Genomic DNA, 17,866 nt, shown 5'->3' with positions numbered 1-17,866 from the left:
CTGGTTCGCCAGAAGCGGCTTTGTCATGCTGGACACATGACCTGGAAGCTGCACGCTGGCTCCCTCGCGAGATGAGCGCCGCAACCCCAGAGTCGGTCACGACTGGACCTAATGGTCAGGGGTCCCTTTACCTTTAACAATGTACCACAAGACCAAAAAACAGAAATGTGACAGCTTTGACAAAATATAGACCTAAAAAGTGGATAGGGCATTTTTCGATGGCAGCTCCTCGAAAGGTGGCCAGGTTTTGGGAAGAGCTAAAGCAGGGGTCCCCAAACTACGGCCCCCGGGCCGGATGCGGCCCAATCGGCCTTCCAATCCGGCCCGCGACGACCCCCGCCGCCCGCTTCCGCCGCCCGCTCTCACGGCGCGCGGCGCAGCGGCGATCTAAAAAATCGCCAAAAAATCGCCGAAAATCCTTTGTGCGCATGCGTATGGGCCTCTCCTGACCCGGAAGAGGTCATTTCTGGTGCACTTCCGGGTCAGGGGAGGCCCATACGCATGCGCACAAGCGATTTTCGGTGATTTTTTCCCCGCACGGGCGCGTGTGCGCATGCGCACGGGCGCGCACTCCCCCGCCCTCCGGCCCGCTGCGCGCGCACTCCCCTGCCCTCCGGCCCACCGCGCGGTCGGCGCGGCGGGCACCGGCCCGCCGCACGGTAAGTCTGGGGACCCCTGAGCTAAAGGGAGCTGCCTCGGCTTAGAAAAGTTTGGCAAGAACAGAAAAGCTGCCTCGGTTTGGAAAAGTTTGGCAAGAACAAACTGAAGGAGGCTAAAGGTCAGACTGTTATATACATGTATGGTCTGGTGTGATTTTTGGCACCTATAACAAGAAAACAGCAGAGAAGCATGGACACAGTATGCTTACCTATATAAGTGATAAATTGTAATTTCTAAGTATTTGTATATTGTTTTATGCTTATTGTTTGAGTTATTGAGATTATGTAAAATAAAACAATTTTTTCTTGTCGTGCATCCTCTGTGGGGAAAATGCTTTTTGAAAGTACTCTATGCATTCTCCAGTCAACTCCATGCAGCATGTTTACACATTAGGAAAAGTTGTACATCAGCACACCCGCCCCATTATGGGTCTGTATTACAGTGGTACCTGCTAAGATATATAAATGTGAAGGGGCAGGTGAGACATATGGTTAGAAGGTAGGTTTAAAATAACCAAAAATACTTGGGTTAAGCTTACACTTAACCCAAAACATCCCTGGAAGGACCTCACATGCCTGTAGCAGATCATTTCATCAGGTTTCTGGTTGTCCAACTAAAGCAGGGAAGAATCTCAAAAGCTAATTTTCTCCTCCTGAAAGCAGCCATAGGAGAACAGAGGGAGGGAATGAAGTGTCCTGGCTCTCTGACACCCCAGTATGGAACCCAGGGCGCCCATCTAAGCTGCTGCTTATCTTAACAGTAAAACAATTGCTTGGATTTTTAAGTGCTAAAGAAAAAAATGCCGTTTAATTTCACTGCACAGCTGGATTTTAATGAGATCTCAGCATCAGTTGCCTGGGCTGCCAGCTTCCATTATAAACATGGGAGCCAAGAGCAGGGAAGGAGACTATGCTGGCCTAGCTATTGATCCCAAGAATCAGAGTGCGCCTTTAAGCAACTACACAGGCAGGGCAACAGGGAAAACTACTGCAAAGGGAAGGAGGAACTGTAGTGGCAGAGGGGGAAGGGTGGAAAGGACAGGGCAGGTGGCCCTGGAAGCACTCCTGCATGCAACTGGGCTGCATGTGACACTTCTGAAATTTATTAAATTTGTATACTACTCTCTTCATCCAAATATCTCAGGGCAGTTCACAGCATGAAAATACAAAATTTATGTATCCCAATGCTGCAACACGTTAAACTAGTGATAAGTTCCTCTGCTATCACAGGGTCTTACTGCCACCTAATGAGAACTGGAGCACTTGGCAGCCTATTTCATATTAGACTCCCATGAGACAGAATCACTCGAAAGAACATGTTTATTTTACTCCAAATTTTCTTAATAAAGATCTAGGTAAAGAAAACATACAGTAGAAAAGTAATACAAAGCAGCAACGTTACATTAAAAGAAGGGATTCTGAAAACAGGATTTCTCAGTCCTAAAAAAGTTAATTGGATTGCTACTTAAAATTCAGCACAGATTTATTAAACCAGTATAATGCCTACAATATATAAATAATTATAAAAACAGACCCTTTTTAATGAAATTTGTATATATCTTTAGTTTGAGATCAGAAGCAATGTCAATAGAAGTTAAATTACAGTCCTTTTTGCATATTGGTGATGGCTACTCCAATTGCCCTTTTAAAGAAGCCCCAGAGTAGATAGGAATACTATTAAGAAAAATCAGCCTTTTTTGTTAATTTTCTTTTGAAACTTCCCTCAAGCCATTTAAATTTGACCTTTGGCTGTAGGAAGGGGATAAAATAAATTAGCAACCAGTTCACAGACAGCTGAAAGGTAACTGGCAGTATGTATAACCAAAAAAAGTGCTATGAAATGCAAAACTAAATTAAAATGTAACAGACACAAAAACCAAGAACTTGGTGCAGTCCACACAATCGGGTTCAAGAGATATAAAAAGAATTAGCAATATTCACATGTAGGCATTTAATTGTTTACCATATAAGTGTCAATGCCGCAATTAGAAGCAGATTTAGCTCTATTGACAACAGTGGTCCTTTAAAAATAAATGATATCGCCATAGGAGGCCTATAATTTAGATAGTTTTTTCATAATATAAAGTGGTAAAATGGTTAAGGACCTCATGGAGTGCTCATCTTGATAGTGTTCCTTCACAGGTCAAGTTAAGCCATACAAAATCTTTGAGATAAGAATATAGGCAACTCTTAACTTACACGGGGGTTAAGTTCCAGGAATAACACATAAAGCCAAAATCACATATAGTCAAAACACATGGAGTGCAATGGCGAGTGGAATTGCCAAAGGCCCCCCCCACCAGATGACCCCTTTTACTTGTTTTTTATTTGCCAAGAGTGTAAAGTTGAATGCGCACAAGTTAAATGCACGTAAGCTGTGAGTTACCTGTATACAACACTACAGCCCAGACTGTTACAGTAAAGTTCAGCTCTATACAAGGTTTCAGTACTGATGAACTAGTTACCACTGTAGGAAAAAGAAATGTACGTTTATTTTACCCTAATACTGAGGCAAGAAAATGTAAACAATGTTACAGAGGACTATAGGCACATACCAGCTGCTAATGACAATGGGTTAGGGTTGAAGAAGATATAAAAACACGCTTCCAGAGAAACATGGTAAAGGCATTTTTTACCTATGATGATACACCTTCCTATGGCGCTGATAAACAGGTTTGAAAGGTTTTTCATTTTAGAAACTTGAAAGATCTCCTGAATCAAATATAACTGTGGGAGAACCACCTTCAGCTCTTAAAAAATAATCTTTTGTGTCTCTAACCCAGGCATAGGCAAACTCAGCCCTCCAGATATTTTGGGATTACAACTCCCATCATCCCTAGCTAACAAGGATGATGGGAGTTGTAGTCCCAAAACATCTGGAGGGCTGAGTTTGCCTATGCCTGATCTAACCCAATAGTCAAGATTCAGACATGATGCTAAAGATGCAGAAAAAATTTCATTGAAGTTGTGGTCTAAACAATACATCGAACTAGTTTGGAATCAAAGTTGCTAAATGCAATTTTTTTTTTGGATTCCCCACTTCTGAATCCAGGAATTACAACAATAATTTGGAAAACTCTGTAATGTGAGAGAGGTAACTATTTGCTTTGGAGCAGGCCCTGATCTGACCTGGGATTGAAGCAACTCTGATCTGGACCCCTACCAACCCAAGTCTGTACACAGCGTTTAATTAGGTTTAAAAACCCTGATTAAGCATGGTCATTGGGTGGGGTGGGGGATAACACATGCAGGTTGCCTGCACATCTGCCCCTGCCCTTGACACTCCCAGATCACCCCAGGTGGACCTGATCTGACCTGGGGCTGCCTCAATCCAATCCAGCTGCACCCCAGTTCAACTTGAATTTGGTTTGGGATCTGGCAAGATCATGTGTACTGCCCTAGTAAATATAGGAGAGTAAATAAAGTAAAGGTATCCCAATATATAATCACAAGGGTGACACCCAGATGCAATTCTCTGAAATTATCCCATTGACCTAAGTGTGGCTATTCGAAGTGAGCCATCAATACCGTATTTTCCAGCGTACTAAGACGACCCGGCGTATAAGACGACCCTCAACTTTTCCAGTTAAAATATAGAGTTAGGGATATACTCGCCGTATAAGAAATACGACCCGGCGTATAAGACGACCCCCGACTTTTGAGAAGATTTTCCTGGGTTAAAAAGTAGTCTTATATGCAGGAATATACAGTAGTTGCTTTGTGGGGGTGGGGTGGGGTGGGGAGAATAACTTAAGCATCTATTTATATATATATAAAAGGTTTTCATAACCCTTCCTTTCCATACAGAAAAATCCAACAAAGGTAGATGGGAAAGTAATGCTACATTTCCTTAGTATGTTTAAATACCTACATGCTAGCTAAAAACGTAGCCTTTTTAGAGAAATACTGAGGTTTTTTCCACAGTTACTATTTATTTGTAGAAAGAATTCAGCAAAGCACTTGCTTAAAACAAAATCCAGTATACCTGAAGGAGTGTCTCTGCGCCCATCGTTCTACCCGGACACTGAGGTCCAGCGCCGAGGGCCTTCTGGCGGTTCCCTCACTGCGAGAAGCAAAGCTACAGGGAACCAGACAGAGGGCCTTCTTGGTAGTGGCACCCGCCCTGTGGAACGCCCTTCCATCGGAGGTCAAGGAGATAAACAACTACCTGACATTCAGAAAACACCTAAAGGCAGCCCTGTTTAGGGAAGTTTTTAATCTGTGATATTTTAATGTATTTTGGTACTTGTTGGAAGCCGCCGAGAGTGGCGGGGGAGGCCCAGCCAGATGGGCGGGGTATAAATAATGAAATAATAATAATAAATCACTTTTTCAAGTATTGGTGCTTTCAGAATTAAATGTCCATTTCCAGATGTTGATTAATCTTTTCTGGAGGAATACTCTTATTACAAAAGTCTGAAATTACTTTAATTTCAAGGGCTACTTCTGAACATGTTGACATTAAATTCTCATTTAAGTGACTATTTGGAGCAGGGCTGAATTTCGTCCATTTTAGCAACAGACCTAAATAAGTATTGTAAAATATGTATTTAAAATCTGCATATTTTTCTCATGTTAATATCCAAATCCCTCAGTTTGAGAGACTGTGAAATTTATTTGATAAAAATATATACTCAAACAAAAGGCCAAAGCCTTTTCTTGTGTAGAATGAGACTATTTTAGTATTTTATTAGAGCATTGCAGAATTAAACATGATAAATAACGAATCAATACTTTTCATTTTATTTTTATTATGGTCAAACTAAATATATTCCTTGAAGATTTAAGGTATATAATAAGCAACATATTCCATAATTTATAACTTTTAAAACATATATTAATCTTTAAGCAGAAGCATATTTATTCCATGTCCAGCAAAATAAACACTCTTACAGCTTTTTAAAGTATTGGATTAAAAACCTAGAGGGAAAACCTCTGTCTATAAACATGTACCCAAAAAGTATTCTGAGAGGCAGGGTTTTTATTTTATTTTTTAAAAAACAGAGAACTGATGTGAAAAAGGTAACAAAAACAGACCTAACATTAGAAACTAACAAAAATCCTTAGTATTATTTTTGTAAGAAAAAGCCCCACTTCTTAAAAAGCATATCGTAGTCTTTAAACTCCTAGTTATTTAGGTTTTATTACCTTACTATAACCCAAATAGTAATATAGCAGAACTCCTGTTGAAGTTTCTGCCTAAGGATTAAGTTAGTGAAGCACTTATTAGACAGGCTTCCCTTTTCTAGATGCTTGAGGGTTCAGTTAACAAAGCACTGCTATGAAGGCATATTTCCCTTTTCTAGGACTGAGGTGGGGGGACCTGGTTTTGGCAAGGCTTGTAAGCAGAAATTCAACAGGTGAAGCTATTCCCAGTATGGAGTCAAAGCTGGGGGAAATGTCTGCTCCATAGCTGCTTAAAGGCACAGGAGCCCTGCTAGTATAAAATACTGGTATCTAGAAAGGACGATATGGACTCCAATCCATTGAAATTAATACAAATTCTATAACTAACATCAGTGAAGTTCTGATGAATGAAACTGACCGCATAGTATAAAACCAATGGACAAACTGTAGGCAGGTTGAGTTGCACTTTCCGTTGCTGTCTACATATGAGTAGTCATACCCATCTCTAGGCAGATAAACATATGGAGACACGCAACGTGTAAACTAAAGGAGAAAAGATGCAACTAGCATAAATTTCTCGTCACAGCAGTTGGAAAAGGTTCTACTATTTCTGCAGAAGGTATTTATGTGCTACACACAGATATGGGTAAGGTATTCTGGAATGTGTGAGAAAAGCCCTGAGCATACTGCCCTAAATACCTTTTAAGTATGGAATAAGCAGAGTTTTGATACAAATATTTGCTTATAGCCCAAAGAAAAAGGTCTCGCTCCTAATCAATAGGCCCCGCTCCCACTTTTAGAATTGGCTGTTCTATTGCACGGCACAGAATCACAGGATTGCAGAGCTGAAAGGGACCCAGAAGATCATCTCGTCCAACCCCCAGCAGTGCAGGAATCTTTTACGCCACATGGGGTTCGAAGCCACAACTCATGCTTTTATCACTTGATGTTCTTATTCCACTTGAAAGCCATGCAAAATCTTAAGTGTTTGGGAAAGAAAGATCAAACTTTTGTATGCCTCACACCCTGTTGGATCTTAAAACGGAGCCATGGAAGATCCATGCAGGTAATGAGCTATTTTATTTGCATTTCTGAAGAGCAGTTCCCCATGCTTTTAATATATAGCTGGGTTTCAAAAGCAGCTTCTAATACACTAGTCTTCAGAAAACAAGTAAAAAAAACCCCAACCATATTTCACATTAATGGCATTAAATAGATCAAAATTACTTCTTAATGGGAAGTACTACTAGGTTCTTTACTACTATTTTCCAAATTTGTAGTAAATCTTAGGAAATGTGCTATGATGTTGTTCTTTCCGGACTGGCATGGAAGTTGATTCTATTGATATCAATATAATTCCTGAAAAATAAATTCAGTTAAAATTGGGGTGGCAGTTGTTACTCCCGCTCTACATGAACTCAAGAACCAAGTTCTCACTCCTTTTAATGAATCTCATAATTACTTGGTGCTGAACACCAAAGTTTATTGTCTTTTCCCACTTTCCCACTTAGCTTTTCCAAAAGCTAAGAATTCAACTACAGCGTTCATACCTTAGAATGAACCGTGAGGGCAAGTCTATTAGATTACCGTAAGTTTAAAATGCAACTAGCAATTCATTAGTTTTAAATGTCAATTCCTGAGTAGGAAACAAAACCGCAAGAGCTTCCTGGCAGATATCTGTATTAATGATGCCACTCTGCCATTTGGGAGCAAGTGCCCTGCTTCAACTCAATGACCCAACTCCAGTAGTCTTTTCCAACTGCATGAGTACCAAAGTGCACACAGAACTTGCCTACCCAATGGTTTCTGCCTTTATTTCAACAGGTATGAGAAAACTTAATGTGTACGAGAATTTGTGCATATAATCTAAGCACACATGGATCTTTGGAAAAGGTATATGGCTACCCCTGTCCTATAAATAGGTGTGTGTGTAAATTGCACTGGATGAAGTGGAATTTACATGCTCTTTACACAGTAAGAATGACCGCATGTCACCACAAAAATAGACCCACAAAAATCAACGAGTCCTATCAAACGCTGTGTGACAGAATTCCGTTTGCACAACAAAACTTTATCTCCCCCCTGTTACTCCCCCAAAATCTACTCGGTAGGGTCCCCCAAGCCTCTGGAGCAGATTTTGAGGGGTCTGCAGGTGAATGGGGGACATTCTATTGCACAAGTAGAAGTCTGCGGTACAAGTGGAACAACAGCGTTGAATCCAACCCATAGGCCTTAAGCATGCCTAAGTGAGCATTGGATTGTACTTCATATGCTTTAAACAATCTTTTTATTATTATTATTTAAGTACAAAACGAAAAGATATTCAAAGTATGATACAGGGTAAGAGAAACATTCTGCTCATTATTTGTGAAATACATTTGTGGTACTGTATTTTCCTTTCCGAACTAGTTATATTTAATATAGGTTCTGTGTTTTTATTTTATTCACTTATACATATGTAAATATTTACATCTGAACTTCCCCCCAAAAAACTTTCTTGTAGTCTCAGCAGAGCTCACCACCAAAAAAATTGCATTTGCTTCTCCTTTTCAGAACTAGCATAGTCATACATTCCACTGTAATAAAACACATCCACACCAATACAAATCAGAAGAAACAAAGCACAACTTAATTTTCAACATCCACTCAATGCTGTTTTGTATTTAAAACAGTAATATAGTTTGCATTAGGATATCAGTTGGCAGTTGCTTAGCACATTGTCTAGTTACCAAAATATCTATAGAATATCGGCCTCTGAGGCCCAAATAAAGCATCTTCATTTTGATACTCTTCCTTCAAAAATGCTTTAAAATGGCTGGAAGCAGGCTGGCTGCTACTTTATATATAAAAATCCAAATATTCACATATTGCTAACATTTAATTGTATTGTATCTTGCACAATATCCATACAGAAAATTTCAGTAACCAAAAAACTCCATGTTAATCAGTTTTCAATAAGGGTCAAGTTAACGCAAACGAGGTTTTATTTGTTATTGCTAACGTTCAATAAGATCAAGGTCAACACAGCAAAATTCTCAATTTCTTCCCTTAACATCAAATGAATGACCAATATTTCTATGGCGCCCATGAGAGAATTAATCTCTGTGAAAACAATAAACATTTTTCAGGATTTGCATTATTCTAAACTCTTTTAACTTGCTGTTGCCATTTTATATAAATCCATATATACCAGGCTCACAGGCTGAAGAACATGTAACCAGATTTAAATGAATGCAATTATTCATTAAGTAGGAGATCCTAGACCACAATGCCTTAAAATATGAGCAATTTACTAACAATAAATTGAGTTTACCTTAATCTCCACATCCAAAGCTGCACCACAAATGTCAAATTTAATTGCTGAGGGTTCTTGTCCCTTTATATATACTGTGTATATAAAAACTTCATTTCAAATGCTGTAACTTCAGAAACATCAGGGAAATTAAATCTTAAAAATCCATTGTAGGCATTCTTTATGCCTTTTTCTTTTAATTGTGTGTCTGTTCATGACTCCAAAGACTAAATGCAGTTTTGAATGTCCTATGGCAGAGTTTGCACATATACTGTCTTTTGAAAGTGATCGCTGAAAGTGGTGGAGCGTGGTAAAAGAGTGTGTCCGATTCCTGAGGGACAAATAATTTCTCAGTAGCTGAAGGAGTTTCTGACAACCCAGTAGGGCTATCGGGTTCCAAAGGTTGTATTTTGGGAAGGGGTGGGGGAGGAGGCAAAGGTGGGGGCGACGGAGAATTAGCTGGTGCGTAAATCTCAGGTTCCTTTCGCACAGGCTCCTCTGTAGCTTGTGCCATGTGGGACTGGAAATGACTCCACAGGCGGAAATTTGTGCGGAAGGCCTTGTTGCATACATGGCAAATGAAGGGCTTCACAGAACACAAAAGCTCCTGGTGGCGCTCTAGCTGCTTGTGTACTGTAAAGATTTTCCCACATTTTTCACAAGGCCACAAGCCAGTGTCTTTATTGGAGATGGTTTCCTTGTGTTCCTGGTTGCCTTCAGAGACCTCCTCTTCTAAATCATCTGCAGGCTCTTCTTTGATTTGGATTTTAAACTGCTTGGAGATGCTCAGATCTTCGGGGAGGCATGAGGAATCTTCCGAGTCAAAATTAATCTGCTCAGAGGAGTCGCTGAACACGCTGTCTTCTTTGGCTGCAACGAAGCTGTTCGTCTTGTTCGGCTCCAGCTGAGAATGCAGCCTGGAAGTGCCGCTCACTTCGCCGTTGTGTTCCAGGACCGGCAGAGACAGATTCTCTGTCGGAGTCATGGTATTTTGATTGTGAACCTCAACCTGGTGACGCCAAATACTGAAAGAGGATTTGAAAGTGCGCATACATTCTACACAGGTGAGCTTCTTGTATTCGCATGCCATTTCATGGTCATGCTTCAGGCTTAGAGAAGAAAAACGGAGGCTGCAGTATGGGCAGACGGTTGCATTCCGGCAGAGCCGCTCATGATTCCCCTGTTCAAGAAGAGAGGGAAACTTAGCATGACAAAGGCGGCACTGGTAAACTTTTTTGTTTTCTACTGGGCTTTCGATGCGAGGTTCCTCTTTGGGCTTAAGTGGCTTATTTCCTCCAACTGCTTTTTCCCCTGGATGCATTTTTATATGCTGCTTGAACTGTGAGAGGAAGCGATATGCCTTCCCACAGTAGGTACATATATAGGCTCCTCTGGTTCTCGACCTCAGGTTTCTTTTGATGACTTGCTGTGCTTGTGAACCAGCCTGTCCTTGAAAACCTTGCTTGCCACGCCTTAGCTTGACGATCAGGGCCTTTTTAATCTCTCGCTCCCTCACTATATCAATTAATTTCCTTTGGAACTTTTCATCCAAGATAGCGTGGGAACTGGAAGCCGGCGAAGGGTTCTTCACAATTCCATGCTGTGTCTGGCAATGCGTCCAAACTTTGAAGTTTGTATGAAATCTCTTATCACAAATATCACAAGAATAGGGTTTTTCAGGGTTGTGGTACATATTGACATGACGATGAAGGCCTGCTGTTGACCTGAATATCTTAAGGCAATGTTTGCACTTAAACTTTTTGTTAGGCTTTGTTTCTTCCAGCTCACTATATTCATCTTTGCTAATGTCAGAATCTGGGAAATCAGCATCACGGGGTTTAGGATTTGAGTTTTCCTCAAAATTGTCCTCGGACCCAGGGGAAGCATGTTCATCCACTTTAATTTTTTTGAGTGGTAGCCTTCTGTCTGCTTGAAACCTCCTTTTAGCTGGGAGTCTACTGAGAACCTTATGATCATCTTCTGTTTTAAAAGCATTGATCTTAATGGAAGATGATGAAGCATCCCCAACAGTAATTCTTATTATTTCAGAAGGCTCTGAAAGTGGACTGCTAGGTTCTGTTTTAATCCGTATTTCTCTAAGAGGTGAAGCAACCTCCCTGTCTCCAGACTGGGAGGCACTAAAGGACCTAAGGCGATGGGGGTACATTACATGTGTCTTGTCATTAGAAGCTGCCTCTCCCGAAGACTCTTTCACAGATGGCTTTTGTGACATTACATTTAACATTCTCCCTTGTGTGTTGTTCACCACTGAAGGTCCTTGAGAAAACTTGAAGTCAACAGAAGGAGAATAAACAGGAACTTGACTATCCATGGACAATGACCTTCGAAGGAGACTTTTTACAAGTGGCCCACTCCTGTCAACACTTTGGTTCGCAGGACCAGATACCTTCGATGGGATCACTAATCCTAACTTTGAATAGTATAGCAAATTCCTGTCTTCCCCTGGACCAGCTCCTTTTCCTGTCTCTCTCAACAAAAATGTGGATTCGGATGAGCTACGTAATGATAAGACTGGTGGACAAGGTCTTTTCAAAGGTACTTCTGCTGCCTTTCCTCTTAGGAACTGATCACTTCCTCCTGCTTCATCTGCTGCCACTTCTTTCTCTACTGATGTTTTCTGTGACAATACTGCATCCCTTTTAGTTCTGCTTTGATCATCTGCTGTAGCCGAAGAATGTTCATGGGACTTGGAATATCTTAAAGAACTGTCTTTCAGCCATCTCCTTTCATTTTGCGATAGGCTATGTAGAAACTCAATTGGCTGTGTAGATTGTGGCCGCTTAGGTTTGACAGTAACTGAGGACGAGGACTTAGAATTATGGCTTACATCATGTGGGGTTTGACCAACATTTTTTCCCTGTGCTTCATTTTTGCTCTGACAAACTATGACACTCCTTTTCTGGGAATTGCTTTCATCATCCTCTTGGAAAAATATTTTCTTAATAGGACATGCAGGCAATGGAATTTGAGGACTTTTGGAAACAATGTTAGTAAGAAAGGAAATTCCAAGACTGTAGCCCACTTCTTGCACACCAGCAAGGCTACTTTTCTCAACAAACAAGGATGATGAGTAAATGTAGTTTAATACATTGTCGAAAGTATCTGGTTCACAAAAGTCAAGCTGAAACACTGATTGAGACTCATTTTCTTTTTTAGTGAACAGAGACTGAAAATATTCACTGCTGGCAGCCAGAACATTTTTATGAGCTCGAAATTTTTGGTCTCCCACTATCAGAACAACATCACAAAGTTGCCCTTTTAGTCGTTCCTCATTTAAAGCACTTAGGAGAGAAATAGCATGTGCTGGATTTATATAATGCAAGAGTCCCTCCATGATTTAGGTATACCTGAAAGACAAGAAAAAATAAAACCAATAGTGTTTAGGTACATTTACAAAAAAGAAAGCAAGAAAGCTGTAAAAGTAGGAGTTTCTTCTCCAGTAACAGGCTGAAAGATCAATATATAAATAGTAATCTGTTTTCCTTTGGAGACAGAGGGAAGATGATATGCCTAATACACCATGGGAGTTAAAACAGCAATACATCGACCCTGATTCAACTAACCTGGTGTGTTAACAAAAGCCATCACAAAGGCTTCCTTTAGTGCCGTGTGGGCATTTCTCTTCCCAAATCCACTCTGGAAAGCCAGGTCAAACCCCAGAACAACATGAGGAAGGAGGAGAGGGGGGATTTTCCATCTGGCAGCAATGCTTGCACACACAGAATAAACAGAAGGGCGCAGATTGAATTCCTCCCACAGTAAGCCACTACAACAGGCCTGTTTTATATATACAGTAGCTGTTTTTATATATGCAATTGTTTTAACTGTTTTATATATGTTTTATTGTATTGCAAATCACTCCAGGATGCCTTATCAGTAGCAATTCATAAATGCAAACAACAACAACCAGATACGATTCTAGGCATATGAAAGCTAACTTATCTTTAAAAAAAAGGCAGCCCAATGTAGTGATTACTACATACAGTAGCTAGCAGAGTTCAAAAAAAATTGTTTAGGTATTCCCTCCTGTTCTGTAACAAAAAAAGAACCCAAAATATGAAAGCAAACTGCATGTAAATACTTTAAAGTCAGATTCTGGAATTTCTAACCAAATATTAAGGGCACAGTTCTAAATATACTTACGAAGGAGAAAGATATAGTCAACACAGCAGAACTTATTGCTAAGTAAACATGGACTGTGCTGTATAGTTTCAATCCCACTGTACACATGTGCAGGCTGGCTTGGATCGATACTAAATTAGTCTGTTCAAATTGTAATCAATATGACTTATATCCCATTGCTTTCAATGGTAATCAAGCGCAACTAACCTAGTCTGGCTCCAGCCCAATGTTTGGGAAACTGAGCCTTTTGTATCTGACATGCATAGCTTAAGGCAAGTATTGTTCCATCCTTTTTTTTTTTTTTACTGACAGCCTCATGAAACAACTGTCGCAAGGATTACATGAACAACTTTTCTAAAAAGTTGTAGATTATATATTTATGCTAGGCCAATGACAATGAATTATGCAAACAATTATATAGGCAATCCTATTATAATTTTGTTCCAGCCCAAGCAAGAAAACCCAAGAGGATTCTTCTTTAAAAAAAAAAGAGAGAAAAAAAGGTTACTGCTCAGTAAGATAGTGGACTGATAAGTTAAGTCTCACTGAATTCAGAGGGAACTTTCCTCCAGATAAACATGTATAGGATTGTGTGTTAGAGCAAGGTTGACTCAGGTTAGAAGGCTGTGTCAAGAGCAGGAGGGTTGAACCTGCTCATGTATCATGAGTTATGCAGCAGAAAAGAAGTGAAGGAAACTTTAGGAACAGTTCTTATTTATATAATTCAGCAGTGGAAACCTGTGTGGGACTACAACATCCATCAGCCCCAACGAGAATGGCCAATGGCTGTAAATGATTAGAGATGTAGCCTAGTAACACAAACTGCAGGTTCCCTCTGCCCATTCATGTAAGGCTTAGCTATAGTTTAGCCTTGCATCCAAAATGGGCTAGCTTTTCTCCAGCTAATTTTACTATTATCCTCCAATGCTATGTCCTTTGGGAAAGCATTTCAGGGGCCATAGAGTGTTTCAGACCTCCCACTCCAAGGGTGGAGAGAGAGATTTGACCCCAGAGGGGAAGGTCCAACCTTGGGTAGCACCCGCTTGACATGAAAACCTCCAACGCTCTTGCATCATTGACAATGGACTTCCAACACGAGAAGAGTCACAAAAGGGGTATGCTGGTGGCAGATATGGTGAAGGAATGGCTCTGAAAGACCCATAGAATTCCCAGCCCCTGGAAATACTGCTCCCCAAACTAGGGAAAACATATGCCTCCCCTGGAGCTCACCTAAGTGATTTCCCTCCCAGTGGAAAAAGTGGGAACAGTTCCAAAATGGAGAGTGAAGGAAGGAGGGAATGCCCAGAAAAGACAGAAGAACTGCAAAGGAGGATTATATAATATTTTTGTATGCGACAACCACGGCTAGGAATTTGTTAGCCCAAAAATGGAAAACTCAAGATTTACCGACAATTGAAGAGTGGCAGACAAAAATGATAGACTATGCGGAATTAGCAAGGCTGACTTGCAGGATCCGAAACCAGGGGGAAACAAAGTTCCAAAAAGACTGGAGTAAATTTGTGGAATATATGGAAAAGAACTGTAGAAGTTTAAAGACACTTGCAGGACTGAAATAAATCCTACGAATTGACTTTAAATAAGGAATAAGGAACTGCGAGACAAGAGTTGGAAAGAAAACCAAATGAGGGGAGGGAGGGAAGTCTAAGCTCGGCAGAGCATTGGGAATTAGAAATTTGGAAATAATTGTTTAAAAAGAGAAAACTTGTGTGTGTTTTCTTGGTTTTTAAATGTGATGTTGTGTTTATTTTTGTTTAATGTGTTTATTTGGAAAATTTAATAAAATGTCTTTTAAAAAGAAAAAGAAAAGACAGAAGAACAGAAACTGTCCCTTCACCCTCACTTCTACCCTGCAAAGTGTGTCTGCCAGGGCTCCCATTCCAGCAGTGTCCCCCTGTCCCACCAACAATGAAATTTCTCAAAAAAGTATAATCTTGAAACAAATGTAATTTAAAAATAAAACATACCATAAGACCTTCCTTCTCTCTTCTTGAATTTAGAATATGCTCAAAAACAACAGAAAGATTCAGGATTGAATTTCTTCCTTAATTTGCAGTTACTTTCAGGCCTGCATCTCAGATGATCTGGGGGAGATAAAACAGCTTGCTTGAAAAAAACTTATCTATGTGTGAAAGTTTCACATTTTCAGGTGCTTTGCTCCTCCTCCATTACTGCGCTGTACAGGGCATGTCACAATGTGCGAACACATGGGCCTGTGGTTTGTTTCCTTCAAACGTCCACAAGTGGCCAGCCATGAACAAAATTTTGCTCCCACTCATTCTGCCCATGTTCTTATATTACAAGTCAGGTTTTGGCTTTGTTTTCTTTCCCCCTGCTTAGCAGTGTCAGGCACGAGAGAGGAGGCCCCTGAGCAAGTTGCGCCCCTTAGTCCTACCTCAGATTTATCAAGCACTTCCCCAGGTTTACAAAGATGATCACTGCAGCACTGGCTGTATCTTTTCACCACCACATCTGCACAGCACAGGGCCATCCATTTGCTTTTGGTTTTTTTTTATATAAAAAAACATTTTTAAAGTGGTCAGCAACAGCCCAAGTGGGTCTCCTGGAGCTGGTGAGGCCCAGAATTTAGTTCACTATGCTGGGTACTGAAGCAAGACCTGTTTACCAATGTTGCTGTTCAGCCTACAGCAGGCACCCCCAAACTGCAGCCCTCCAGATGTTTTGGCCTACAACTCCCATGATCCCTAGCTAACAGGACCAGAGATTGGGGAAGATGGGAAATGTAGTCCAAAACATCTGGAGGGACGAAGTTTGGGGATGCCTGGCCTACAGTATGTGACATCCTGCAAAAACACCTGCACTGGTTTCTTGTCCATTTGCGTAAAAACACCTCAGCCTCACCTTTGAAGTGCAGTCCTCCATGGCTTTGAAGCATGTTATCTACACTACTGTATCTTGATATATCACTACCCGTGGCCTTCACTCCACTCTGCCAGCTATTTAAAGGTTTCCTGCTCACTTAAACAACTGTGCTCTTTCTCCCTTCCACTCCTTATGTCAAGAATGCTCATACAGAACACCTTCATGAGGCAACTTCTCTCTTCCTTCAAAGGTTCCACTTTAGTTCTCATCTCCTACTAAGCCTAAAGCACATGTAATGAAGCCCAACGCATACAACTGAACACATTGTGAGGAAAAACCCACCCCACCCGCACTTCACATCTTTCAACTGCTCTCCCCAGCTTAGTTCACTTCAAGTATTAGAGCAGAGCATGGAGAAAGCAGCCTGCATTACTCAAGCACAAGAGAGGCAAAGTGGGAGGGGGGGGGTAATAATCTTGTCATCAATCTTCATTTTAGCTTTTCACAAAGGGTCTTTGACACAGGCAGGACTTCAAGAGAGAAACACTTGGTGGCCCTCACTTGGAGGTCTATTATAGCCACGTTAGGTGATGTCTGACTGTGATGCCCAAGGATGCCTTCTGCCTCACCTTGGGAGCACAGGATGGCCACTCTGAGTTGGGGATTCTCTTTCCTGTGGTGTGGCCAAGAAATTCACACCAAGGGCTTCTTCTCCATGACTGCCTTCCCAGTGAAATGGCAAAGCATGTTGGGAAAGGAACAACTGTACTCCAACAGCACTTTTGTTTTCCTAGGATTTTGGATTGTTTAAACTTTGTGCCTTTGTGTGACTAAAGTGGGAAGGGGGCAGAGCAGAAGTGGTCCATTTTTATTAACACATGCTTCTTCCCCTGTACTTGGCTGTGATGGCTGAGCATAAGTGGCAGGGCCTTTTCAGTTGTGGCACCTACATACAGTATAAAGCAACTTTATCCAGGAAAACCTGCCCATCTCATTTACTTGAATTTCATCATCTTGTTCAGACCATTTTAGGAATGATATTGGCTGAAACTGATGGCATTGTTATTTTGTCACCTGCTCCTGCAATGAACAGTAACCCTCTATTCCTCAGATTCTTTTGTGTTACTTTGTGTGTTATGGGGTTGTTTTATTTGTATACACAATCAGTTTTCACTTAGATGACTAGACACCATTGTATCATATTGGGACATACATTTGCTAGATGTATCACAAAACTCATGTTCCACATGAAGCCATTCTGGTGCATCTGCTTGGGCCTACTGAAATTAAATCTAAACAGAATGCTTTATTTGTATGGGCTGGTTGTAGTTATTCAAAAGACGGCTGGACAGCACACAGGACATGGCCAGATGCACTTTATTTTCGTGTATCTCAGGGCTGGAACCTTGTAATGAAAACAGTTCTGGGATTGAAGTTGCAGATTCTATAGCTGACCTAGCTGGATCTCAAGTTAGTTCTTGTTGGTCTGTGTGGCTGGATTTGGCATCAGTATGGTCAAGTTGATTTCAGCAGGCAATGGTATTGGATAGCACCACACTGTATTTCTTTATCACATTTATATCCTAACTTTAAACTACAAAAGTCCCCTCCCCCTGCCCCAAGATATATATATACACCATAAAATATTCTCTTTGGTGCCTGAAATCTGAAGTGAGAGTAATTGATTTTGAAGCAATTGTAACTCTCCTAGCTCTTGCCGGAATTTACATTGCAAAATACAGGAAGATCAAAGCATGTGTTCAGTTAAAAGTCTGGTTGGAAAATAAATGACAAGTAATAGGAT

At 40.8% G+C, this 17,866-nt stretch overlaps 1 protein-coding gene across 1 annotated transcript; it reads right to left on the bottom strand.

The window, feature by feature from the left end:
* Positions 1–3,545: 3,545 nt before the first annotated feature.
* ZBTB21 (zinc finger and BTB domain containing 21) lies at positions 3,546–12,433 on the bottom strand. Its single transcript, XM_060273557.1, has one exon. The coding sequence runs from the start codon at positions 12,431–12,433 to the stop codon at positions 9,275–9,277; it is 3,159 nt and encodes a 1,052-aa protein (XP_060129540.1). The 3' UTR covers positions 3,546–9,274.
* Positions 12,434–17,866: the final 5,433 nt, after the last annotated feature.

This window comes from Zootoca vivipara, chromosome 4, assembly GCF_963506605.1.
Source record: "Zootoca vivipara chromosome 4, rZooViv1.1, whole genome shotgun sequence".
Classification (NCBI taxonomy): Eukaryota; Metazoa; Chordata; class Lepidosauria; order Squamata; family Lacertidae; genus Zootoca; species Zootoca vivipara.
The sequence above is the reverse complement of the archived record's forward strand: the minus strand, read 5'-3'. Positions and strand labels throughout refer to the sequence as shown.

What these genes read in the sequence shown, in the direction of transcription:
- ZBTB21 (XM_060273557.1), bottom strand. Translation starts at nt 12,433, where the DNA reads ATGGAGGGACTCTTGCATTATATAAATCCAGCACATGCTATTTCTCTC.